The 27,119-nt window shown below is 44.9% G+C and overlaps 1 protein-coding gene across 1 annotated transcript in view; it reads right to left on the bottom strand.

The window, feature by feature from the left end:
* The window catches only part of ppp2r5d (protein phosphatase 2, regulatory subunit B', delta), a 240,946-nt gene that overhangs the window by 90,241 nt on the left and 123,586 nt on the right, over positions 1–27,119 (bottom strand). Inside the window, exon 3 of the mRNA XM_041187627.1 lies at positions 25,083–25,260. Within this exon, the coding sequence (XP_041043561.1) occupies positions 25,083–25,260 (178 nt within the window). The remainder of the gene's footprint in view (positions 1–25,082; positions 25,261–27,119) is intronic.

Raw genomic sequence — 27,119 nt, forward strand, 5'->3', positions numbered from 1 at the left:
TCAGAGTACACAGTGACATTTCCTGGTTTTCACCCTTAAAGGAATTATTTCACTGTCTATACCCTTCAGCAAGAACTTACTCCAATTTCAAACAACTTGGAGTTGCCATTATATCCTAAGTAGAATAAAACCATCATGAACTTCAGTTGACATTATAAAACTGACAGATGTGTAACAGCGATTACAAGCCTGTAATCTGGTTCTGGGATTCGGAGGACTGCTCTGAAATACACAATTATCCTTCACCTCAAGGTGATTGCACCCTTACAATAAATTGTGCCTGGTGAAATCTTCCTTCTCTCACGTTCTGAAATAACCCAAGCATTTTTTGTTGTTGTAACGTCCAGAAACCCACACTGCTAAAGCCATAGCAGGATGCCATTCGATTTAAAATAAAAAGACAATAGGGGTGATTCTAGGTCAAGGCACTTGCATCCCATGAAAGAATAAAAATAAAATCCAATAGTTACTATTAGGTGACACCACATTAGGTTTGGGAAATATCATAGGAATACCAAGGAAAGAACTTGGGTATTGCTGATAGAAGAGACATGTCGAAGCTTTTTGTCTTGCACTGATCAGAACACTTCACAAGAACAGCAATAAGCAGAAAACAACAATTTATACTATATGAGAAGAGAATGCTGATTGGTTGGCAAGCGGACTCTGATTGGCAGTGGCATTGCCATGGAGAATGCACCACTTGATGGTGAATGGCTGTTTAATGCCAGGCATTGTTGGAAATTTAAACCAGGCAGATTGATCCTGATTGGTCAAGGCATTGCCCTGAGGAATGAGTCAGCGAATGGCTGTCACTTATTTAGTTTAGCTGAAACAGGCACCATGTATTTACATAAGATAAAAGCAAAATACTGCGGATGCTGGAAATCTGAAACAAAAACAAAAATAGCTGAAAAAACTCAGCAGGTCTGACAGCATCTGTGGAGAAGAAGACAGAGTTAACGTTTCGAGTCCATATGACTTTTGATGAAGAGTCATATGGACTCGAAACGTTAACAACGTACGTACATGTTCTTTCTATCTGCCAAAAACAGGGCCCTGTGTACCTAGCTCCCTGTAGATGCAAATCCGCCAAACTGCGAGCCCAACTGACAATCTTAAATTGGTTGCCAGCGTAATTCTCAGCACACTGAGGATTATTTAGCAAATGTTGCCCAAACACAGACTCACATCTAACGTTGGACACTGTGCTTTGAATTTTGCAAGCACAAGCTGGTTGGGTACCTTGCCCGTTGCGCACAGCAGCTGGGGCATGCTCTTTGATACCATCCGCCAGTCTTTGGGAATGATGGCCTACATACCTAGCATCACACTGGCACTGAAATTCATATACTACATCACAAATTTACGTGATAGGCAGAACGTCTTTTTGGCTTGACGGCAGCATTCTATTAGTGGCGAGTACCATTCATGTTGCTATTGCATAGTAGCAGTAACATTTAGGCTCACATGTTGCAAATTTTTGAGGTGCTTTGCCCATCCAGGGTAGTCGGGGGTAGACTGGGCATTTTTCAAGGCCGAAATTGATGGCCTTAGGCCTGTTCACGAGTTTCTTGATATACAGTGTGAAATGATCTGATCTGGGTAGCCATTTGCTACATGTTAAGCAGCGTCATTAATTTCGTTGCCAAACTGCTTCCGCTTAAGTGAGTTTATGGTATGTTTATGTTCCAAACTCTTTACGGTGCAGTCATCTATTGAAGCAGTATATCTAATCAAAAAATGAAAGAAATTTGTGCACCTCAGACCAAGCACACTGTAGGGCACTGTATAAATTAGGTTTTTTAAAATTATTCGTTCATGTGGGCATCGCTGGCTAGGCCAACATTTATTGCCCATGCCTAATTGCCCTTGCCCTTGTCCAGAGGGCTTTTTTTTTGAGAGTCAACCACATTGCTGTGGGTCTGGAGTCACATGTAGGCCAGACCAGGTAAGGATGGCAGATATCTTTCCCTCAAGGGTATTAGTAAACCCTTAGATGGGTTTTCACAACAATCGACAGTAGTTTCACTGTCATTATTAGGCTTTTAATTCCAGATTTTTATTGAATTCAAATTCTACCATGGTGGGATTCGAACCCAGGCTCCCAGAGCATTACTTTGGATTGCCAGTCTAGTGACAATGCCACTACGCCACTGCCACCCCCTAAATTAGTAACCCTATTCCCAGTCAGTTCAGTATCATCTCGATTGTGGGACTGTGTCTCACCTTTGGAAATGAAAACTGGCATAGCCTCGGGTTTACACACGCTTGGAGAAATTTGATTGATAGCTCACCTTTTCTTAACTTATCTGTAAGTCAAACTATGTTGCTGATATCCCGAAATTGGTCTTTGTTGTACCTCTGTCTCAGGTATAGAAATAGTTGTTTGGTAGTACAGAACTTGAATATTGCTGAAAAAAGAGACGTGTCGAAGCTTTTCGTCTTGCGCTCATCAGAACACTTCACAAGAATACCAATATAAAGGGAAAACAACAATTTACACTGTATGAGAAGACAGTGCTGATTGGTTGAAGTGGACTCTGATTGGCAGAGGCTTTGCCATGGAGAATGCACCAATTGATGGTGGCTGATAGTGCCAAGCGTTGTTTGAAATTTAAAGCAGGTAGTTTGACCCCGATTGGTAAAGCATTGACCTGAGGAATGAGCCAGCGAATCGCTGTCACTTATTTTGTTTAGCTAAACATGCTAGTTGAGAAATCTGCCAGAGGGTTCTCTACCACAGTCTACCGCAAGCCTACCTTCACTGGTCAATATATGCATTGGGATTCTTACAGTTGCACAGATTGGTCTTATTAGCAACCTCGTAAATAGGGCCCAAGCCATTTGCTCATTGTGCAAGCTTGATGTTGAAATGGGGCACATCAAAGTCATCCTGTGGGACAATAGCCACATTGGTCAGATCATTTCATGCTGTATATCACGCAAACTCATCAATGGGCCAAAGGCCGTCATTTTCAGTCATGAGAAGTGCCCAGTCTACTTCAAATTACCCTAGGTAGATATCTGGCAAGGTATCTCAAAAATCTGAGCAATAGGTGAAGCTAGCTGTTTCACGCTGCTACTGTGCAGTAACAACACAAGTGGGATTTGTCACTAACAGGATGGTGCCATCAAGCCAAAAAGATGTTCTGCCTATCTCACAAATGAGTAATGTGGTATTTTAATTTCAGTGCCAGTGTGATGATAGGTATGGAGGCTGTACATCCCAAAGACTGATGGGTCGTATCAAGCACCATGTCCCAGCTGCTGTTCGCCACGGGAAGGTGCAGACCGTACCCAACTAGCCTGTGGTTGCACAATTCAAATCACAGTGTCCAACATTAGATATGATTTCACGATTGGACGACATTTGCTAAATAATCCTCAGTGCACTAAGAATTACACCGACAACCAATTTAAGATAGTCAATCGGGCTCGCAGTTTGTGTACACTGAAAACTATATATATTAATACATAGCGCCCTGTTCTTTGCAGACAAAAAAAGCATGTACACACATTGCGCCTGTTTCAGCTAAATAAAATTGAGTCTGTCAGTGCAGACTCGATGGGCCGAAGGGCCCCTTCTGCTCTCTGTGGTTTTGGGATTCTGTGAAAATAAGTGACAGTCATTCGTGGACTCATTCCTCAGGATAATGCCTTGATCTATCGGGTCAAGCTGCCTGGTTTAAATTTCAAACAATCCTTGCTGTTAATGGTCAGTCACCATCAATTGGTGCATTCTCCATGACAACGCCTCTACCAATCAGAGGTCACTTGCCAACCAATTAGCATTCTCTTCTCATACAGTATAAATTGATGTCTTCCCCTTGTATTGGTATTCTTGTGAAGTGTCATGACGAGTGCAAGATGAAAAGCTTTAACATGTCTCTTTGTCTCTTTTTTTGGCAAAACTAAGGAAAGTTAAGAAGTTCCAGAGTTTTGAGAGATTCTGGAAAAGAATGAGCCAGGGTAGGAGATGGTGCAATTGAAAAAAAATTTTTTATGGGACGTGGGTGTTGCTGACAAGACCAGCATTTGTTACCCATCCCTAACTGCCCTTGAACTGAGTGGTTTGCTAGGTCATTTCAGAGGGGAGCTAGTCAACCACATTTCATACAAAAGGGCACTTATCGATGCAAGCTTACAGGTTAGGAGAAAATTTCAAAAGAGCACAGAAGGCAACAACTGCACAAACATTGATGGGTGGGTAAAGAATACGACAGAGAAGAGATCACCCACCAGGTGAGCGGGTGATACTGATCAGGCATAATCTTAAAATTAGAGCTCAGCCATTCAGGAACGCAGGAAACACTTCTTCATACAAAGGAACATATGGTATTTTTCCCCCGAAAATGTGGTGGATTTTGAAGGACAATTCACTTTTTCAAGACTGAAATTGACACAATCCAATCCATTTTTTCAAGTTTCATTGGCAGTAAACAAATATTTCCCAGATACCCATGCCTGGAAAAGGAAAGAAGATTCAGCCATGCTGAAGAGAAGCAGGAGAGCTCAAGAGTAGAGATAAAAGCAAAAATGAGAAATCGTATCTGGGAAATATTTGTTTACTGTCAATGAAGCTTGAAAAAATGGATTGGATTGTGTCAATTTCAGTCTTGAAAAAGTGAGTTGCCCTTCAGAATCCACCACATTTTAGGGGAAAAAAATACCATATGTTCCTTTGTATGAGGGCCAAGGGATTGATTAAGAAGGGGAAAATAGAGTACGAGAGTAAGCTTACAGGGAACATAAAAACTGACTGTAAAAGTTTCTGTAGGTATGTGAAGAGAAAAAGATTGGTGAAGACAAATGTATGTCCCTTACAGTCAGAAACAGGGGAATTTATAGTGGGGAACAAAGAAATGGCTGACCAACTAAATACATACTTTGGTTCTGTCTTCACAAAGGAGGACACAAATAACATACCAGAAATGTTGGGGAACACAGGGTTTAGTGAGAGGGAGGAACTGAAAGAAATCAGTATTAGTAGGGAAATGGTTTTGGGGAAATTGATGGAATTGAAGGCCGATAAATCCCTGGGGCCTGATAATATAAACCCAGAATACTTAAGGAAGTGGCCCTAGAAAAAGTGGATGCATTGGTGGTCATCTTCTGAGATTCTATAGACTCTGGAACAGTTCCTACAGATTGGAGGGTAGCTAGTGTAACCCCACTATTTAAAAAGGGAGGCAGAGAGAAAACAGGGAATTATAGACCAGTCAGCCTGACGTCTGTAGTGGGGAAAATTCTAGCGTCTATTATAAAAGATTTAATAGCTGAGCACATGGAAAACAGTGGCAGAATTGGACACAATCAGCATGGATTTATGGAAGGGAAATCATGCTTAGCAAATCTACTGGAATTTTTCGAGGATTTAACTAGTAGAGTTGATGAGGGGGAGCCAGTGGATGTGGTTTATTTGGACTTTCAGAAGGCTTTCCACAAAGTCCTGCATAAGAGATTGGCACGTAAAATTAAAGCACATGGAATTGGGGGTAGTGTTTGAAATGGATAGAAAACTGGTTGGCAGACAGGAAACAAAGAGAAGGAATAAATGGGTCTTTTTCTGAATGGCAGGCAGTGACTAGTGGGATACCGCAGGGATCAGTGCTGGGACCCCAGTTATTTACGATATATATTAATGATTTAGGTGAGGGAATTAAATGTAATATCTCCAAATTTGCAGATGACACAAAGCTGGGTGGGAAGGCTAGCTGTGAGGAGGATGCAGAGATGCTTCAGTGCGATTTGGACAAGCTGAGTGAGTGGACAAATGCATGGCAGATGCAGTATAATGTGGATAAATGTGAGGTTATCAATTTTGGTAGCAAAAACATGAAGGCAGATTATTATCTGAATGGCTATAAATTGATTGGTAAGTGGATCAAAGGTTACGGGGAGAAGGCGGGAGAATGGGGTTGAGAAACTTATCAGCCATGATTGAATGGTGGAGCAGACTCAATGGGCGGAAAGGCCTATTTTCTGCTGCTATGTCTTATGGTCTTACGGAGTGAGGGGAATGTGCAACGAGACCTGGGTGTCCTTGTGCATCAGTCGCTGAAGGTAAGCAAGCAGGTGCAGCAAGCGGTAAAGAAGGCAAATGGTATGTTGGCCTTCAAAGCCAGAGGATCCGAGTAGAGAAATAGGGATGTCTTGCTGCAATTATACAGGGCGTTGGTGAGACCACACCTAGAATATTGTGTTCAGTTTTGGTCTCCTTATCTGAGGAAGGATGTACTTGATATAGAGGGAGTGCAGCAAAGGTTTACCCGAATGATCCCTGGGATGGCGGGACTGACATATTAGGAGAGATTGAGTCGATTAGGATTATATTTGCTAGAGTTCAGAAGAATGAGGGGGGATCTCATAGAAACCTATCAAATTCTAACAGGACTAAACAGGGTACATGCAGGAAGAATGTTCCCGATGGTGGGGGAGTCCAGAACCAGGGGTCACAGTCTGAGGATACGGGGTAGACCATTTAGGACTCAGATGAGGAGAAATTTCTTCACCCAGAGTGGTGAGTCTGTGGAATTCATTACCACAGAAAGTATGTTTTCAAGAAGGAGTTAGATATAGCTCTTGAGGTGATAGGGATCAAAGGGTATGGGGGGAAAGTGGGAGCAGGCTATTAAGCTGGATGATCAGCCATGATCATAATGAATGGCAGAGCAGGCTCGAAGGACTGAATGGCCTACTCCTGCTCCTAGTTTCTATGTATCCTGGCCTTAACAAATAGCATCATAGAGTACAAGGGCAAAGAGGTTATGTTGAACTTGTATAGCACACTAGTTTGGCCTCAGCTGGAGTATTGGTTCCAGTTCTGTGCACCGCACCTTAGGAAGCATGTGAAGGCATTGGAGAGAGTGCAGAAAAGGCTCACAAGAATGGTTCCAGGGATGAAGAACTTGAGTTACAAAGACAGATTGGAGCAGTTGGGCCGGTTTTCCTTGGAGAAAAGACTGACAGGAGATTTGATAGAGGTATTCAAAATCATGAGGCATCTGGACAGAGTAGATAGGGAGAAACTGTTCCCACTCATGAAAGGATTGAGAATAAGGGGGTACAGATTTGAAGTATTTGGCAAAAGAAGCAAAAGAGAGATGGGATAAATCTGCTTCATGCAGCAAGTGGTTAAGGTCTGGAATGCACAGTCTGAGAGTGTGGTGGAGGTAGGTTCAACTGAGGCATTCAAAAGTTAGCTGAAAAGGAAGAATGTGCAGCATTACAGGGAGAAAGTGGGAGAATGGCACCAGGTGAATTGCTCATCCAGAGAGCTGGTGCAGACACGACGGGCCGCATAGCTCCTTCTGTAATGTAACAATTGTGTGATTCTGTGAATCAAGTGGGACAGAGTGACAGCCCAAGTAGGTGAAGTTACAACTTGGAGTTATAATGGATAATCTTGGTGGCAAGCCATTGAAAGGGATGAATGGCAAGTGGGGTATGAAAGGTGTAACCTTCTGGGCTGCTCTGAAGGATTGATATCTTTTTCGTTTCTTTGCAGGTCAATTGTAGGATATCGAGGTTGGGGCCATTGTACACCATTGTACGTCATTGAATCATGGACAACTATGATCACCAAGATCGCATCTGAGCCTTGAAGAGGATAATCCATGAAACTGATTCAATTTATTTTTGCCTTTTGCCTTCTTCAACCAATTAACATGACTCGTGAAAGGAAAGGACAATGCACAAAGTCTTAACAAACAGTTTACCACTGGTGATCATGATAGGCTTTCTGCACCTCTTTAGAATATCTTGGTTAGAGGCCATCAGACTGAAGGGTCTGCGTTAGAAATAGTAATCTAGAGATAATGAATTTCTTTATTCCCAGAATTTTCTATTCTCATACCTGAAAGTTAGGAGTGGGAAATTTTATTCTGTAGCATCTCAAGGCACATAGCAGTGTTTGACCACAAGAAGATCACCTTGGCTCATGCTTCCCATTTTGAAAGCTACAAAGAACATTCAGTACATCCAAGTATTTATAAAGGTAATCTCATCCATCATACAAAAGAACCTGTCTTCAATGTCTTCCTTCCTCACTGCAATCAGTCTTCCCCCAAATTATATGCCCTATCCTTTTGTGGTCGATCCAGTTTAGAACATGTTGATACATGGACTACTGACTGAAACTGTTCTATTTTTTAAAAAGCACTCAATCTTAATCCAATTTGGAAGATTATCATACAAATCTCTCCAGCCCAGAACCACAACCCGACCTATTTATAGGATGGACTGTTAAACTGCAGAAAGTCAAACCTTTCCCCAGAAAGCAGTGTTTCAAATGGACCCAATATTAATCATTAATGGTCTATTCACAGCTTTCTAATTTGATTAAACAGATGAACTAATCAACCCCTCACTTCCACTGATATAGCCACATTAAAACAGAAAACATCAGCTCTGCTGAAAAAACACAGCCATCACCAGAATTCAAAAACCCACAGTTTTTTGTTAAGTAATGAATTATTACTTTCATACCTTACGCACTATGAGGAAACAGCAATCTGAAACTTGACAAATCATACTAAACCTAATTTAAAAATTGTTCATCATTGTTCCATGTATTGTACAGCTCTGCAGTTTACAGAAAATATTCATTTCACTTGGCAAAGAAAACACCATTCAGCATTAAATACATGCCAAATGCCTCTACCTCCAATTCATCGCTGACCCTCCCACCATCCCTGCAACATACATGAATCATTTCATGAGTAGCCAGCAACCTCAATTACTCGCTCAAGCAGCTAGCCTTCACAACAGTGGGAAATATCAAAGCCAGATTCAATCCTACCCTTGCCTGATGTTCACAAGCATTCATGGGAGTTAAGCAATCAGAAGTGGGAATCTTGGTCGATTTCCCCCACCCACATCCAAAAATGTGAATACCACTAGTAGCATTCAAATTGTTATCCAAACCAAAAATCACATGGAAGTGGGGGACTCAAAGGGTGGCTCGCCTAAAAGTTTCCTAATTTGAATAATTTAACTACTGGAAGAAATTTATAGCATCAGGGGAGGCAGCTGACTTTCAACGCTCAAATGCATTTTCAGTGTAATCATGGAGTAAATAATGGAACAGATAGCAGGACAAAACAGCAGGTTCAGGAATGTAAAAAAAAAATTACATTCACAACACACAAAAATCAACAAGCGAAACTATGTACATCCATGTATATGGCCTTCAGAAACAGTCTACATTACATTCAGTCTATTAAATGTGCAAAAACCAATTCATTATTGCTTCAGTTAGCTGTCATTCCAACAGGCAGAAAAGATAGTAGTGTCTATCCTTCCAAGATCATAATTGGAGTTTTATAAAAGAATCATTACACATTTATTGTAAAATGCAAAGCATAAATTACACTTTCACTTGAGTGCTTGTGAGCAGCAAACCTCAAGGTTCAACTGGTGAAAGTAATTTGTTAGACCAATCGGTCTGCTAATTATACCAGGCTTTAGTGCATCAATACGCAAGGCAAGACAGAATGAAACATCACAATAACACAACATGAGCTTCGATGTGTGACACGTATGTGATACCTTCAATTCATTACACGAATCCAGTTGCTCACTGAGGATCATTAAATCTACTCATGCTTGGAAAAACAGATCTATAAGTACTCCCAGATTTACATAACAACACAGCACAGGAGGCAGATATTTGGCCTATCATATCTTTGAAAAGGCTGTAACATTCAGTCCCACTTCCCTGTTCTTTCCCCATAGTCCTGCAAGCTTTTCTCTTTCAAGAATTAATCCAATTCCCTGTTGAGTTATTACTTAATCTATTTTCCATATCCTTTGATGCAGCACGTTTTAGATTATCATTTGCTGCATAAACTTTTCTCCTGTCCCCTCTGGTCCTTTTGTCAATTATCTTAAATCTATTCTTCCAATTACTGACCCTTCTGGCACTGGAAAGGGGAGGCGATGGCATCGTGGCATTATCGCTGGGCTAGTAATCCAGAGAACCTGGGTAATGCTCTGGGGACCCATGTTCGAATCCCGCCACAGCAGATGGTGGAATTCAAATTCAATAAAAATCTGGAATTTTAAGTCTAACAATGATCATGGAACCATTGACGATTGTAGTAAAAAACCATCTGGTTCACTAATGTCCTTTCAGCAAGGAAATGGTCATCCTTACCTGGTCTGGCCTACAAGTGACTCCAGGCCCACAGCAATGACTATTAAATGCCCTCTGAAATGGCCCAGCAAGTCAATCAGTTGTAACAAACCGCTACAAAAACACAAAAAGGAATAGAACCGGATAGACCACACGGCATCGACCTAGACACTGGAAACGACAACATGAATCTCAATGTCAACCCTACAAAGTCCTCCTTACTAACATCTGGGGGCTCATGCCAAAATTGGCACAGCTGTCTCATAGACGAGTCAAGCAACAGTCTGACATAGTCATCCTCATGGAATCATACCTTACAGATAATGTCCCAGGCACCACCATCACCATCCCTGGGTATGTCCTGAGCCAACAGCAGGACAGACCCTGAAGAAGTGGTGGCACAGTGGCATTCAGTCAGGAGGGAGATGTCCTGGCAGTCCTCAACATCGACTCCAACCCCCATGAAGTCTCATAGCATCAGGTCAAACGTGGGCAAGGAAACTTCCTGCTGATTACCGCATACCGCCCTACCTCAGCTAATGAATCAGTGGTCCTCCATGTTGAACACCACGTGGAGGAAGCACGCACGGAGGGTGGCAAGGGCACAGAACATGCTCTGGGTGGGGGGCTTCAGTGTCCATCACCATGAGTGGCTCGGTAGCATCACTACTGACCGAGCTGGCCAAGCCTTAAAGGACACAGCTGCTAGACTAGGTCTACAGCAGGTGGTGGGGGAGCCAAAAAGAGAGAAAAACATACTTGGCCTCATCCTCACCAAACTGCCTGCCACAGATGCATCTGTCCATGACAGTATCAGTAGGAGTGACCACTGCACAGTCATTGTGGAGACGAAGTCCTCCCTTCACATTGAGGATACCCTCCTTCATGTGGTGCTACCCACGTGCTAAATGGGATAGATTTCGAACAGACCTAGCAACTCAAGACTGGGCATCCATGAGGCACTGTGGGCCATCAGTAGCAGCAGAATTGTACTCAAACACAATCTGTAACCTCATGGCCCGGTATATCCCCCACTCTACCATTACCATCCAGCCAGGGGATCGAGCCTGGTCCAATCAAGAGTGCAGGAGTGCATGCCAGGAGCAGCACCAGGCATACCGAAAAATGAGGTGTCAACCTGGTGAAGCTATAGCACAGGACTACTTGCCAAACAGCATAAGCAGCAAGTAATAGACAGGATTAAGCGATACCACAACTAACAGATCAGATCTAAGCTTTACAGTCCTGTCACATCCAGTCGTGAATGGTGGACGACAATTAAACAACTCACTGGAGGAGGAGGCTCCACAAATATCCCCATCTTCAATGATGGAGGAGCCCAGCATATCAATGCAAAAGATAAGGCTGAAGCATTTGCTACAATCTTCAGCCAGAAGTGCCGAATGGATGATCCATCTCGGCCTCCTCCGAAGGTCCCTAGCATCACAGATGCCAGCCCTCAGTCAATTTGATTCACTCCACATGATATCAAGAAAAGGCTGAAGGCATTGGATACTGCAAAGGCTACAGGCCCTGACAATATTCTGGCAATAGTATGAAAGACTTGTGCTCCAGAACTTGCCGAGCCCCTAGCCAAGCTGTTCCAATACAGCTACAACATGGGAATCAACCGACTATATGGAAAGTTATCCAGATATGTCCTGTACACAAAAGCAGGACAAATCCAACCTGGCCAATTACCGCCCCGTCAGTCTCCTCTCTATCATCAGTAAAGTAATGGAAGGGGTCATCAACAATGCTATCAAGCTGCATTGCTTAGCAATAACCTGCTCACTGACACCCAGTTTGGGGTCCACCAGGGCCAGTCAGCTCCTGATCTCATTACAGCCTTGGTTCAAACTTGGACAAAAGAGCTGAACTCCAGAGGTGAGGTGAGAGTGACTGCCCTTGACATCAAGCCAGCATTTGATAGATCGGGGCATCAAGGAGCCCTAGCAACAGTGGAGTCAATAGGAATCGGGGGGAAAACTCTCCGCTGGTTGGAGTCATACCTAGCAGAAAGGAAGATGGTTGTGGTTATTGGAGGTCAATCATCTCAGCACCAGGACATCACCGCAGGAGTTCTTCAGGGTTGTGCCCAACCATCTTCAGCTGCTTCATCAATGACATTCCTTCCATCATAAGGTCAGAAGTGGGGATATTCGCTGATAATTGCACAATGTTCAGCACCATTCCCGACTCCTCAGATACTGAAACAGTCCATGTTGAAAAGCAGCAAGGCCTGGACAATATCCTGGCTTGGGCTGACAAGTGGCAAGTAACATTTGCCCCACACAAGTGTCAGGCAATGACTATCTCCAACAAGGAGAATCCAACCATCACCCCTTGATGTTCAATGGCATTACCATCACTCAATCTTCCAATATCAACATCCTAGGGGGTACCATTGACCAGATACTGAACTGGGCCAGCCATATAAATACTGTGGCTACAAGAGATGGTCAGAGACTAGGAATCCTATGACAAGTAACTCACCTCCTGACTCCCCAAAGCCTGTCTACCATCCACAAGGGACAGGTCAGGAGTGTGATGGAATACTCCCCACTTGCCCGGGTGACTGCACCTCCCACAACACTCAAGAAGCTTGACACCATCCAGGACAAAGCAGCCTGCTTGATTGGCATCACATCCACAAACATTCACTCCCTCCATCACCAACGCACAGCAGCAGCAGTGTGTACCATCTACAAAATGCACTGCAGGATTTCACCAAGGCTCCATCGACAGCACCTTCCAAACCCACGACCACTACCATCAAGAAGGACAAGGGCAGCAGATAGATGGGAACACCACCACCTGGAAGTTCCTCTCCAAGCCAATTGCCATCTTGACTTGGAAATATATCGCCCTTCCCTCTCTGTCGCTGGGTCAAAATCCTGGAGCTCTCTCCCTAACAGTACTGTGGGTTTACCTACACCACACGGACTGCAGTGGTTCAAGAAGCCTGCTCACCACCACCTTCTCAAGGGCAACTAGGGATCGGCAATAAATGCTGGCCCAGCCAGCAAAGCCCACATCCTATGAATGAATAAAAAAATACAGTTTTTCCTTTGTTACGAATGGGAGAATTTACAACATGGTTAAGTTTTAAAATGTCTCCATTAAATCAAGGTAAACATGGGAATTGTGGAAGCACCCCAGCTTGGAGACATGCCTGCATGGTCTGATTGCCATAGGGTGAAGCACAAACATCAAGTGACAGTTTTCACACCCTTACTCAGACTCTCAATAAAGGGACAGCTGTTTTTTGAGACAAAGAAAGACAGACAAAGCAGATACTGCAGCATGAAGGAACAAAGAAATGACGGCTGTGGAGAAGCAGGACACTTGTAAGAGTTGTTTTTTGTTTGAAAGGAAGGAGTCAGAACTGATAGAACTTTGAGAGATTTAATGAACAAGGAGTTGCTGAAGTGGGCCTTGCTGATGGAAGTCAGATCTGCAATACTCAATGGCTAAAGGGTTGATCAGGAGAAAGAAATTAGATCATGAGAGGAAGCAAGCTAGAAATGTAAAAAACGGAAAGCAAGAGCTTCTACAGCAATTTAAAAAAGAAAAGAGTAAATTAATTAAGTGTTGGTCCTCTGGAGAATAACAATGGGGAGTTAACAAATGGTGGATGAAATGAACAAATATTTTGCTTCTGTCTTCAATATAGGGGATGTAAAAAAACATTCTAATAATAGCTGTAAATCAAGAGGCGGAGGGGAGAGGAACTTGGTGAGATTACAATCACGAGGGAAGCATACTGAACAAATTTATGGAGCTGTGGGCTGACAAGTCTCCGGGTCCTGATGGACTTCGTCATAGGGTCTTTAAAGAGGTGGCTTCAGAGGTACTGGATGTGCTGGTCACAGAATCACAGCGTGCAGAAGAGGCCCTTCGGCCCATCAAGTCTGCACCGACATGAGAAACACCTGACCTAACTACCTCATCCCAATTACCAGCACTTGGCCCATAGTCTTGAATGTTATGACATGCCAAGTGCTCATCCAGGGTCTTTTTAAAGGATGTGAGGTAACCCGCCTCCACCAGCCTCCCAGGCAGTGCATTCCAGACCGTCACCACCCTCTGGGTAAAAAAGTTTTTCCTCACATGCCCCTAAACCTCCGGCCCCTCACCTTGAACTTGTGTCCCCTTGTGGCTGACCCTTCAACTTCAGCTGCTCCCTACCCATCCTGTCCATGCCCCTCATAATCTTGTACACCTCGATCAGGTCACCCCTCAGTCTTCTCTGCTGCAATGAAAGCAACCCAAGCCTATCCAATCTCACTTCATAACTTAAATGTTTCATCCCAGGAACATCCTGGTGAATCACCTCTGCACCCCCTCCAGTGCAATCACATCCTTCCTTTAATGTGGCAACCAGAACTGCACACAGTACTCCAGCTATGGCCTCACCAAGGTTCTATACAACTCCAACATGACCCCCCTACTCTTGTAATCTATGCCTCGATTGATAAAAGTAAGTGTCCCATATGCCTTTTTCACCACCCCACTAACATGCCCCTCCACCTTCAGAGGTCTATGGACACACACGCCAAGGCCCCTTCCTTCCTTAGAGCTTCCTAGTGTCATGCCGTATCACCTCACACTTTTCAGGGTCAAATTCCATCTGCCACTTATGTGCCCATTTGACCATCCTGTCTATACCTTCCAATAGCCTAAGACACTCAACCTCACTGTTAACCACCTTGTGTCATCTGCAAACATACTAACCCTACCTCCCACATGACCATCTATGTCATTTATATAAATGACAAATAATAGGGGACACAGCACAGATCCCTGTGGTACGCCACTGGATACGGGCTTCCAGTAACTAAAGCAGCCTTCTGTCATCACCCTCTGTCTCCTACAACTAAGACAATTTTGAATCCACCTTCTCAAATTACCCTGTATCCCATGTGCATTTGCCTTCTTTATAAGTCTCCCATGTGGGACCTTGTCAAAGGCTTTGCTGAAATCCATATAAACTACATCAACTGCACTACCCTCATCTACATACCTGGTCACCTCCTCAAAAAATTCAATCAAATTTGTAAGGCATGACCTCCCTCTGAGAAAGCCATGCTGACTATCCCTGATCAAACATTGCCTCTCCAAGTGGAGATAGATTCTCTCCTTCAGAATTTTCTACAATAGTTTCCCTACCACTGACCTGAGATTCACTGGTCTGTAGTTCCCTGGCTTATCTCTACAACCCTTCTGAAATAGTGGAACCACATTAACTGTTTTCCAGTCCTCTGGCACCTCCCCTGTGACCAGAGAGAAATTAAAAATTTGGGTCAGAGCCCCTGCGATCTCCTCCCTTTCTTCCCTCAGCAGTCTGGGACACAAATCATCCAGACCTGGAGGTTTGTCCACTTTTAAGCCTGCCAACACCTCCAATACCTTGTCATTCCCTATATCAATTTGCTAAAGAACCTCGCAATCTCTCTCCCAGAGTTCAATATCTTCATCCTCATTCTCTTGGGTGAAGACGGATGTGAAGTATTCATTCAACACTCTAGCGATGTCCCCTGGCTCCATCCATAGATTTCCCCCTTGGTCCCTTATGGGCCCTACTCTTTCCCTGGTTATCCTCTTCCCATTGATATACTTATAGAATATCTTGGGACTTTCCCTACTTTTACCAGCCAGAGCTTCCTCATATCCCCTCTTTGCTCTCCTAATTGCTTTCTTAAGCTCCACCATGCACCTTCTGTACTCCACTAATGCCTCTGCTGATTTGCTTCCCTTGTACCTGCTAAAAGCCTCTCTTTTCCTTCTTATAGTATCCTGAATATTTCTGCTCATCCATGGTTCTCTGGGCTTGTTACTCCTTCCTATCACCCTAGAGGGAACATGTTGAGCCTGTACCCTCCCCATTTCCTTTTTGAACGCCCCCACTGCTCTTCTGTAGATTTCCCCACAAGTAGCTGTTCCCAGTCTATCTTGGCCAGATCCTGCCTTATTTTACTAAAATCCGGTCTCCCCCAATCCAAAACATTTTTTTGCAACTTGTCTATTTCGTTGTCCATAACAAGCTTACATTATACCACGTTGTGGTCGGTATCACGAAAATGCTCGCCCACCACCACTTCAGCCAATTGTCTGGCTTCATTCCCCAGAATTATGTCCAGCAATGCACCGTCCCTTGTCGGACCCTCTACATATTGACCTAAAAAGTTCTCCTGTACACATTTCAAGAAAGCCAATCCATCCAAGCCCTTAACACTATGTCTATCCCAATTAATGTTGGGAAAATTGAAATCATCTAATATAATGACTCTATTATTGTTTTTACATACCTTCGCAAATTGTGCACATATTTGCTCCTCAATTTCCCACTCACTATCTGGGGGTTTAAAATAAACACCTAACAATGTGGCTGCCCCTTTTTTATTCCTAAGCTCTACCCACAAAGTATCATTCGATGCCCCTCCAAGATATCATCCCTCCTTACTGCAGTAACTGACTCCTTAACTAATAATGCAACACCTCCTCCTCTTTTACCCCCTCCCCTGTCTCGCCTGAAGATTCTATATCCCAGAATGTTGAGCTGCCAATCCTGCTCCTCCCTCAACCATGTCTCAGTGAAGGCTACTATATCACAATTCCATGTGTCAATCCTCACCGTTAACTCATCCGTTTTACCTGTAATACTCCTGGCATTAAAGTAGAGGCCGTCCAGCCTTGCCTTACTCCCTTGAAACTTAATGCAGCTGTGCTCCCTCTGACTTGATTGTTTTACTGTATTATGATGTGTCCCTATTCTGCTAACATTCTGTGTCGCCTCCCCCTGCCAAATTAAACTCCTCCCAACAGCACTAGCAAACCCGCCCACAAGGATATCAGTCCTGCTCTGGTTCAGATGTAGACCGTCCCGCTTGTACTGGTCCCACCTTCCCCAGAAACGGTCCCAGTGATCCAGGATTCTAAAACCCTCCCTCCTGCACCAACTCTTAAACCATGTATTCATCTGCGCCATTCTCCTAATTCTGTACTTGCAAGCACGTGGCACTGGGAGTAATCCAGAGATTCCTGTTTTTCAGTCTACGGCCTAACTCACTGAATTCTTGATGCAAAACCTTACCCCTCTTTCTACCTATGTCATTGGTACCAACATGTACATGACCTCTGCCTTATCACCTTCCCCCTTCAGGATGCCCTGCAGCCGTTCAGTGACATCCCAAACCCTGGCACCAAGGAGGCAACATATCATCCTGGAGGCACGTTGACGGCCAAAGTAGTGCCTATCTATTCCCTTGACCATAGAATCCACTATTACTATTGCTCTTCCTCCCCTCCTGTACAGGCGGGCTGCTTGTGGTGTCAGAAGCTTAGCTCGGTCTGCATTTCCTGGAGGAACCTGCGCCCTCATCAGCTTCCAAAATGGAATATCAATTTGCGAGCAAGACCCCAGGGGACTCCTGAACTACCTGCCTGTTCCTCTTGGACTGCCTGGTGGTCACCCATTCCCTTCCTTCCTCAAGTCCCTTCAACTGTGGTGTGACCCCCTCTCTAAACGTGCTATCTACGATGCTCTCAGACTGGCTGATGCTCCACAGTGTCCCCTGCCGCCATTCCAGCTCTGAAACTCGAGCTTCCAGGAGCTGCAGCTGGACAAACTTCCTGCACACATGCTGTTCCCGGGCACTGGAAATGTTCCCAGCTTCCCACGCTTTGGTCTCTCCTGCCATGACTTATCCCTTTAAATTAAACTTTTTAAATCAATTACTCTAGGGCGCTTCTTTCCTGATCCTCTTTACTACAGAATATACAAACTATTAACCACAAAAAGACCTTAAACTATAAACGATAAAAGTAGTAAATGCTTACCCAACCATACCCACTATTTACCAGTCATTTCTCTCCCTTGTAGCCTCTACTGCTGCAGCAGGGCAAGACCACTCCATGAAGATTTAAGAAGTTGGATAGCAAAAAAAAATGCAAAAAGCGCCTCTTCCCCTCTGCACCGAATTCCTACTGTGCACCAAATTGCCAATACCCACACTCACTCTGGCTGTGTCTCACTCACGATGAGATCTCTCCCCTGCTCATGTTCATGTGCAAGCACACCGAGCTGGTGTTAATTTTCCAAAATTCACTAGATTCTGGAAAGGTTCCATCTGAAGGAAAATAGCAAATATAACCCCTCTATTCAAGAAGGGAGGGAGGGATGCAGAAAACAGCAAACTATAGGCCAGTCTGTCATGGGGAAGGTGTTAGAATCGATCATTATGGAGGTTATAGCAGGGCACTTGAAAGAAGGCGATCAGGAAGAGTCAGCATGATTTTGTGAAAGGGAAATCGTGTTTGAGCTATTTATTGGAGTTCTGTGGATAAAGGGGAGCCTGTAGACATACTATACTTGGATTTCCAGAAAGCATTGATAAGGCGCATCATCAAAGGTTATTCCAGAAAATAAAAGCTCAGGGGGCAGCCGGGCGTAATATTTTAGCATGGATAAAAGATTGGCTGGCTGCCAGAAAACAGTGTGTAAGCATAAATGGGTCTTTTTTTTTTGATTGGAGTCCCGCAAGGGTCTGTGCTGGGCCCTCAACAATTTATGTCAATGACTTAGGTGAGGGGAGAGAAGGCATGATAGCTAAACTTGAGGACGACACAAAGATAGGTTGGAAAGAGTGTTGTGAAGAGGACTTAAGGAGTTTGCAAATGGATATGGGTAAGTTGAGTGAGTGGGCAAAAATCTGGCAGATAGAGTAAATGTGGGAAAATGTGAAATTGTTCTCTTTGGCAGGAAGAATAAAAAGAAGTATTACTTAAATGGAGAACGACTGCTGAATTCCAAGGTGCAGATGGATCCTGGTGTTCTAGTACATGACTCACAAAATGTTAGAATGCAGGTATAGCAAGTAATTAAGGTGGCTAATGGAATGCTATCCTTTATTACGCTGGGAATTGAACATGAAAATAGGGACAAAAACAGAATTACCTGGAAAAACTCAGCAGGTCTGGCAGCATCGGCGGAGAAGAAAAGAGTTGACGTTTCGAGTCCTCATGACCCTTCGACAGAACTGTCGAAGGGTCATGAGGACTCGAAACGTCAACTCTTTTCTTCTCCGCCGATGCTGCCAGACCTGCTGAGTTTTTCCAGGTAATTCTGTTTTTGTTTTGGATTTCCAGCATCCGCAGTTTTTTTGTTTTTATGAAAATAGGGACGTTATGCTTCAGTTATGCAGGGCATTTGTGAGACCATAGGCGGGGCAAATGGGCATATGACCCACCGATGGCAACAATGGCTTTTTCCGCCATATTGTGCAGCACTCTGTTTAAAAAATTGAGACACACGGGTTTTACGACGGATCGCTGACAGGGTGGCCTCTGATTCCCCTGCCCCGCCATGACCTCAGGCCTTCAGGAAACTGGGCTCCATACTTAAAAGCCACCCCTGCACAGAGCTAGCCCCTTTCAAGGGATAGGAAGCTGCTGGGAACTGATGATGATTTCCAAAAGGAGGAAACATGCTGCCCCTCTCTCAGTCACCTACTGGACGCAGTGGAGGCCTGCCATGATGTCCTCTATCACCACTCTGGGCAAAAAACCTCATCTAAGGTAACAAATCCAGCATGGGAGGCAGTGGCAGCAGTGGTCAGCGCCAACGCCCTCCAAAAGAGGGCAGCCACCCAGTGCTGCAAGAGCTTGAATGATCTCCATTCTGCCAGGGTAAGTCACTTTCTCATCACTCAACTCAAACACTCATGAACCCATTACACATCCACAGGGATATCACTCACTGCCAGTTCCTCTCACACAACTTCATCTTCCCTGCGGATTGTGTCCTCATCCCGTCCATGGCACCACTCAGCACCCAGGCATGTTAGTCATCCTTCTCATCTGACCTGGTAGGTGTCCTGCTTACACTCTCTCCATCTGTCTTCATGCAGGACAAGCTGGCACACAAAAGGGAGAGGTTGCACATTGGTGGAGGAATTCCCAACATCAAGGTCCTCACAGACTTTGAAAATAGAGCCATCCAGCTGGCCGACCACGACGTGGACCATTCTTGTGCTGACAGCAAGGTCAGTGGCGCTCAATCAAGGGGGTCCAGCAGTGCAACATCCATCAAACAACCATGCTGTGAATGAGTTCCCCTGTTCTACAGTCCCCTGCCACGCACTAATTATCCATCCCTGCTTTCGTAGGCACATCTGGGAAGCAGCTGAAGGGGTCCATGAGCCAGGTCATCAACTCCAGCCCTGAGGGCACCACGGAAGAGGAATCCGCAGACACTGAAAAAATGAAGGCCCGTCACAGCTTTCACCCACACCTTCCACCAGCACATAGACACACTCCTTGGTGGGATCGAGTTCTAGAGTAGCCTCGGGATCTCAATCTGGTGAGCAAATCACACTGTCTGATCCACAGCAGGCGGACGCAGGGGCTTCCCAGGTTGCCAGAACTCTGAGGACTGCTGGAGGCCAGAAATTTGCTGAGTCCAAGTCAGATGACGAGCCTCTGGACTCAGTTATACCTTAGTTGCTAGAGCTGCAAAGGCAAGCTCAGGAACATCAGGAAGGGATGTCCACCGCACTCCTCAGATTGCAAGGCACTATGGAGGAGTCCGTCCACTTTCAGTCTGAGGTGATAGCATTAAGGTCAACAATGGTAAGATGGTGGCCACCATGGAGACCTTGGTCCAGGACATTGGTCCTGCACTGCTGCAGGAGCTGCACTACATTGCTGAGGCACTTGCAGGCACCCATCAGTGTAAACGTGAGGGGGGGCAGGATATCTTGAGCTCACTCCAGCTGCCCCCTCCTCTGAAGGAGCCCTCAGGCACACAGAGGAAGGAGGATCTGCAGGTACATACCCCAGAACCACCCATTCACGTAACTCCGGGAGTGTCCGGCCCATCTGAATACCCTCTTCCTGTGACCTCAGCAGCTCAAGCTGGTCAAGGAGGGTGCCACTGCCACACAGCAGGACCCCGAAAGCAGGCTGGGTCCCTCCACATTTCAGCCCACCAAGGTCATCACAGACAACAAGGCATGGCAGTCAGCAGGCCACTTCCACCGTGGATGTCAGGGGAGCACCAAGATGTAGTGGCAGGGTTAGAAAGGTCAAAATGATGTAGGTGCATAATGTGGGCATGGGTGTTAATCACTGTTAACTGTTGACCATTGTAAATACACTCCCAAGAATGTCTCCTTGTATATGGCTTCTTGTTACAATGAGTAGTTTTCATGTCAATCAGATGCGAAACCTTGCTTCTTACACACAATGAAGGCTAGTTTCACAATCCAGGGCCTCTCCCCTGTGCAGCGTGCAATCGGCTTTTGAGCAGTGATTGCCGAGCTTCAAAGCCACTGTCCAGATCAGCGATGTGTGCACCTCCATGTGGCTTTTGTTTCCTGCAGGGATCTCACACCCAAGCCTCACTGGGTTCTGTAATGTTCTCTGTGTCCTCTCAGCATCTTAGAGGCAGAGTTGCCCCCGCCATCTCATCACCATTCCTGATGGGTGAAGGCATGGTGAAGGGAACAGGTGCTGCAGCTTGCCAAAGGATCAAGTTGTCTGAAAACCCATGCACCCGCTGTATCTCAGCAGGATCTCCATGTATATGTGCTGCCCTCAGCCAGACAGGTGTCAGGTGCTCCCAGATGCAATGTGAAGATCTCAGCAGTGTCCTCACTGCCTCTCATCATCCTCCTAGAATCTTGTGGCAGTGAGGGCTTCACGGAATACATCTGCCTCGTCTGACCAGCGCAATGGCCTCACTGCCTGCACCCTTGCCTTCCAGGATTGTATCACCCTCATTCCCTTTGAACTCCTCCTCATCAGAGATGACATGCAGCTCTTGCATCTCCTCATTAGTCAGGTTCACCTCGCTTTGCATCGCCAGGTTGTGTAGCGCACAGCAAGCCACTATGATGCGTGACACCCTCTGGGGATTATGCTGGAGTGCTCCACCACATCTGTTTAGGCACCAGAACATCATTTTCAGGATGCCAATGGTGTGCGCAACCAAACTCTGGATTCTGGCAAAAAGCCTGGTTGTACCTTCTCTCACCGGGAGTCTGAGGCCATCACACGGGTGTCATCAGCCACGTACTTTGTGGGTAGCCCTTGACCCCAAGAAACCAACCCTGCATCCTGTGTAGTCCCTGGAAGGTGTCAGGGATCAGAGGCCTGCTGAGGATGTACAAGCTGTGGTCGCTTGTGGGGTATCTTGTGCACAGCTGTATGATCCATTTGTTATGGTCGCAGACCAGCTGAACATTGACAAGAGTTTTTGCGGTTTCACATACTTTGCAGTTCACACTGGACTGCTTGTTGCTAGGGGGACTTAAGAGCCACATGAGCGCAGTTGATGGCACCCTGCACCTGTGGGAATCTGGAAATCTCAGTAAATCCCAGCACCCTTGCTTCCTGGCTTGCTTGATCTCTGAAGTTGGCAAATTTGTGCACCTTGGCAAAAAAGAGCGGCTGTAACCTCCTGGATACATTTGTGGGTGGAGGCTTGAGAGATCCCACAAAGGTCCCCAGTGGAGCCCTGGAGAGAGGCACTGCCTTAGAAATTGAGCGTGGCAGTAACTTTAACTGCCACTGGCAGGTGGTGCCAATTCCTACAGCAGGTGGCATGTATGTGTGACCCAGTTCCCTTGACATATGCAGGCGTTGGCGACACTGATGCGCTGTCTATAGGCCCTTGGCCCAGTGAGGTGCCTATGAACGACAGCTCTGTGGGGTTCAGCTCTATAGGTACAGAAAAGGCCGTAATTTAACACCTTACTTATTCCATCGAAACTCTTCATGATTTTGAATGCTTTTATTAAAGTTTTTCACTGCTCTAGGTGGAACAACTCCAGTTTCTCTATAATAACTGATATAATTCTAGTGAATCTCCCTTCTGACCACACTCCACTGTCTTTTTTTAATATTCGTTTACGGATGTTGGTGAGGCCAGCGTTTATTGCCTATCCCTAATTGTCCATGATAGGGTGGTGGTGAGCTGCCTTCTTGAACTGCTGCAGTCCATGTGGTGTAGGTACAACCACAGTGCTGTTAGGAAGGGAGTTCTAGGATTTTGACTCAGTGATAGTGAAGGAACGGCAATATATTTCCAAGTCAGGATGGTAAGTGACTTGGAGGGAAACGTCTAGGTGGTGGTTTTCTCATCTATCTGCTGCCCTTGTCCTTCTAGATGGTAGTGGTTGTGGGTTTGGAAGGTGCTGTCTGAGGCTCCTTGATGAATTTCTGCAGTGCATCTTGTAGATGGTACACACTGCTGCTACTGTTCGTCAGTGGTCAAGGGAGTGAATGTTTGTGGATGTGGTGCCAATCAAGTGGGCTCCTTTGTCCTGGGCAGTGTCAAGATTCTTGAGTGTTACTGGAGCTAGACTCATCCAGCCAAGTGGAGAGTATCCCATCACACTCCTGACTTGTGCCTTGGACAGGCTTTGGGGAGTAACGAGGTGAGTTACTTGTCGCAGGATTCCTAGTCTCTGACCTGTTCTTGTAGCCACAATATTTATATGGCTAGTCCAGTTCAGTTTCTGGTCAATGGTAACCCCCAGGATGTTGATATTGGGGGATTGAGTGATGGTAATGCCATTGAACATCAAGGAGCGATGGTTGGATTCTCTTTGTTGGAGATGGTCATTGCCTGGCACGAATGTTACTTGCCACTTGTCAGGCCCAAGCCTGAATATTGTCCATGTCTTGTTGCATTTGGACATGGATTGCTTCAGTATCTGAGGAGTTGCCAAGGTGAAGATTATACAATCATCAGCGAACATCCCACTTCTGACCTTAAGATGGAAGGAAGGTCATTGATGAAGCAGCTGGAGACGGTTTGGCCTCGGACACTAACCCGAGGAACTGCTGCAGTGATGTCCGGGAACTGAGATGACTGACCTCCAATAACCACAACCATCTCCCTTGTGTTAGTATGACTCCACCCAGCAGAGAGTTTTCCCTGATTCCCATTGACACCAGTTTTGCTTGCTTGATGCCACACTCGGTCAAATGCTGCTTTGATGACTAGGACAATTACTTTCACCTCACCATGAGCTCAGCTCCTTGGTCCATGTTTGAACCAAGGCTGTTATGAGGTCAGAAGCTGAGCGACCCTGGCAGAACCCAAACTGAACGTCAGTAAGCAGGTTATTCCTAAGCAAGTGCTGCTTGGTAGCACTGTTGATTACTCTTTCCATCACTTTACTGATGAGCAAGAGTAGACTGATGGGGTGGTAGTTGGCCGGGTTGGATTTGTCCTGCTTTCTGTGTACGTTATATACCTGGGCAATTTTCCACATTGCCGGGTAGATACCTGTTTTGTAGCTGTACTGGAACAGGTTGGCTAGGGGCGGAGCAAGTTCTGGAGCACAAATCTTCTGTACTATTGCTGGAATATAGTCAGGGCCCATAGCCTTTGCAGTATCCAGTGCCTTCAACTGTTTCTTAATATCACATGAAGTGAATCTAGTTGGCTGAGGACTAGCATCTGTGATGCTGCGGTCCTCTGGAGGAGGCCTGACTATCCTTCCCAAAGCAAGGGCCCAGAAACAGACATAGTACTCCAGCCGGGGTCTAACTAGTGATTTATATAAAGTTTAGTATGTATTCCTTGCTTTTATACTCTCTGCCTCCACGTAAAATGAAGGATCACGTATGCCTTTTTTTATAGCCTTCTCAATAGCCCTGCCACCTTCAAAGACTTGTGTACATACAACCCCCAGGCTTGTCTGTTTCTGCAACCCTTTGCCTCTTCTCATTTCCTACCCAAATGAATCACTTCACCCTTCTCTGCATTAAATTCAAATCTGCCATGTGTTCGTCCTAGTCGCCAGTCAGCATATTCTCATGAAATTGTTACTATCTTTCTACGACACGAGTGTTGGCAGCCACCATTCAGAGGAGAAAGAAAACCAATACTATTTTAAAATAATGCTTTTAAAGAAATATTTTGCCTTACCTTTAAGTGCTGGCAGTTTCTGAAGTTCTCTATTTTTAGCCAGGTTGAAGCGAGATGAACTTTGACGTCTCTCTTTCTTCACAATCTGAGGCCCTCCAGAGTACTTGATTTTATTGAGTTGGGTTTGAGGGGGAGCACTGTTACTGGGACGTTTGTTTGCAGCTGGCTGCTGCTGAACCTGTAACAAACCAAAATCTTTTCACGTTTTGGCTCCAAAAAAAAATCCAAAAACCTTATTCACATCCAAACAAATCTTCTCCAACCAGCACACCTCAGAGAACACTGAGTAAATCAAAACTGTTCATCCATACATCATACAGATTCTATCAGGGGAACAGCAGTGATAAACTATTTATACTAGAAACAAAGTACAGAAGTTCATACCTGTACAAAGTAAATCATTCATCATATAAAAGCAAGCGGCAATACTTTTCAGAATATTCTTCTGGCAGGGTGCTATGAATCTCTGTTATATCTTTTTTATCCTTCTCCTAGGCTCCTGGAGTCTAATACACATAACCAGTTTCCCAACACCTGCTCCATTTCCATTACTACTTGCCGTCCCTTACCTCCTCAGCTATTTGCATGATCCCTGGGTCCTTAATTTCTTTTACCCAGTTCCCTATTGCCTCACATTAATATCACTCGAGCCATTTAACTGTCATATATGCAGTTCTGTTGAATGATCAACATGAGAGGCATGAACTTATCTGGACTTCCCAAAGATATGGGCTAGCTTATAATACTGTAAAAGGTAGAGAGGGACATGAGTTTCGAGATGTGTGTTCAGGATAAATTTTTACATCAGTATGCCACCGCTGCAATGAAGGAGGAGGCACTGGTTCTGGAGAACGAGGTCCATCATCGTTGGCATCCTTCCATCCACAAAAAATGACAGAAAAGCAGCAAATTGGCAATGGGATAGTTTCATATGGTGCATTTTTGCTGATGGTTGAAGAGGCCAGTCTGAGAGAGATAGGTTTTGCCACACATAAGATGGTCATCAGGTGTCAATGATTTCGGTGTTGGCACCTGTTGCCAAGCTGCTGCAGCCAACGATCGTTATAATGATGCACACTGGTCCACAAGTGAAGTTGCCATTTGCCCCTGTTGCTGATGAGTGCTTCCTATGTGTGAAAATCGATGTTTAGGGTCTTCATATCACACTTGCAAGCATCTTCGAAGCGGGGCTTTGGGCGCCCTACTGATCCTTTTCCTCCAGCTACCTCCCATACAGAATTTTCTTGGGAATGCGTCCATCTTCCATCCTGTGGACATACCTGAGCCTTTGAGAGGACTGTCGCATTCGTGACTTCGTCCTTCCAAGAGATGCCGAGAATGCGTCGCACACACGTCAGGAAGATATAATAATTCTCAAAATGTTATTGGAATTTATTGTAAAATAGTAGTATCTGTGCCTATATGTGTCTGCGTGTGCACATGTGTGAGATAGAGACTTAACTGGATTAAAGGCAGCTGGTCTAAAGGCTTTGATATTTTAGAAGATGAGCTAGCTTGGAAATATTAAGTAGGTAAACATAGGTGTCAAGGGAACATCTGCATTTTTTAATAAACCACACTAGATTGTTTTCAAAGGAGGGGTGAAATGGATCACCTAGCCAGGTGAAGTTTAGAAACCGTGTTTATTTTTTCCCAGAGATTACTGGTATAATTTAGTGTTCTGAGAGATTTTTATTCTCAGGAAGATAAAGTCCAACAGCATAGTGAAACAATGGGAATTTGCATTCAAAGGGGAAAATATGTATAAAGCAGCGAAGGCTGTGTGCAAAGGTAGGCATTTTTTAAGATCTAACAAGTGTGAAAAGCTTTCAACATCTATGTCCCAAGCTGCTGTCTTCACAGAACTGAAAGTAAACTCAATTTGAATTTGATTGGTTCAGGGTATTGTGCGTCACCTTGCCTGGGTCTTTTAAAATCTGCACATCTTACTGTTGCCTTAACAAAAGTGTAACTGGAAGTCAGATTAATTTGGGAGTTTAGAAATTATCATAGTAGCAGTTTGTAGATCTATGTCTG

This window comes from Carcharodon carcharias, chromosome 5, assembly GCF_017639515.1.
Source record: "Carcharodon carcharias isolate sCarCar2 chromosome 5, sCarCar2.pri, whole genome shotgun sequence".
In the NCBI taxonomy this organism is placed as follows: Eukaryota; Metazoa; Chordata; class Chondrichthyes; order Lamniformes; family Lamnidae; genus Carcharodon; species Carcharodon carcharias.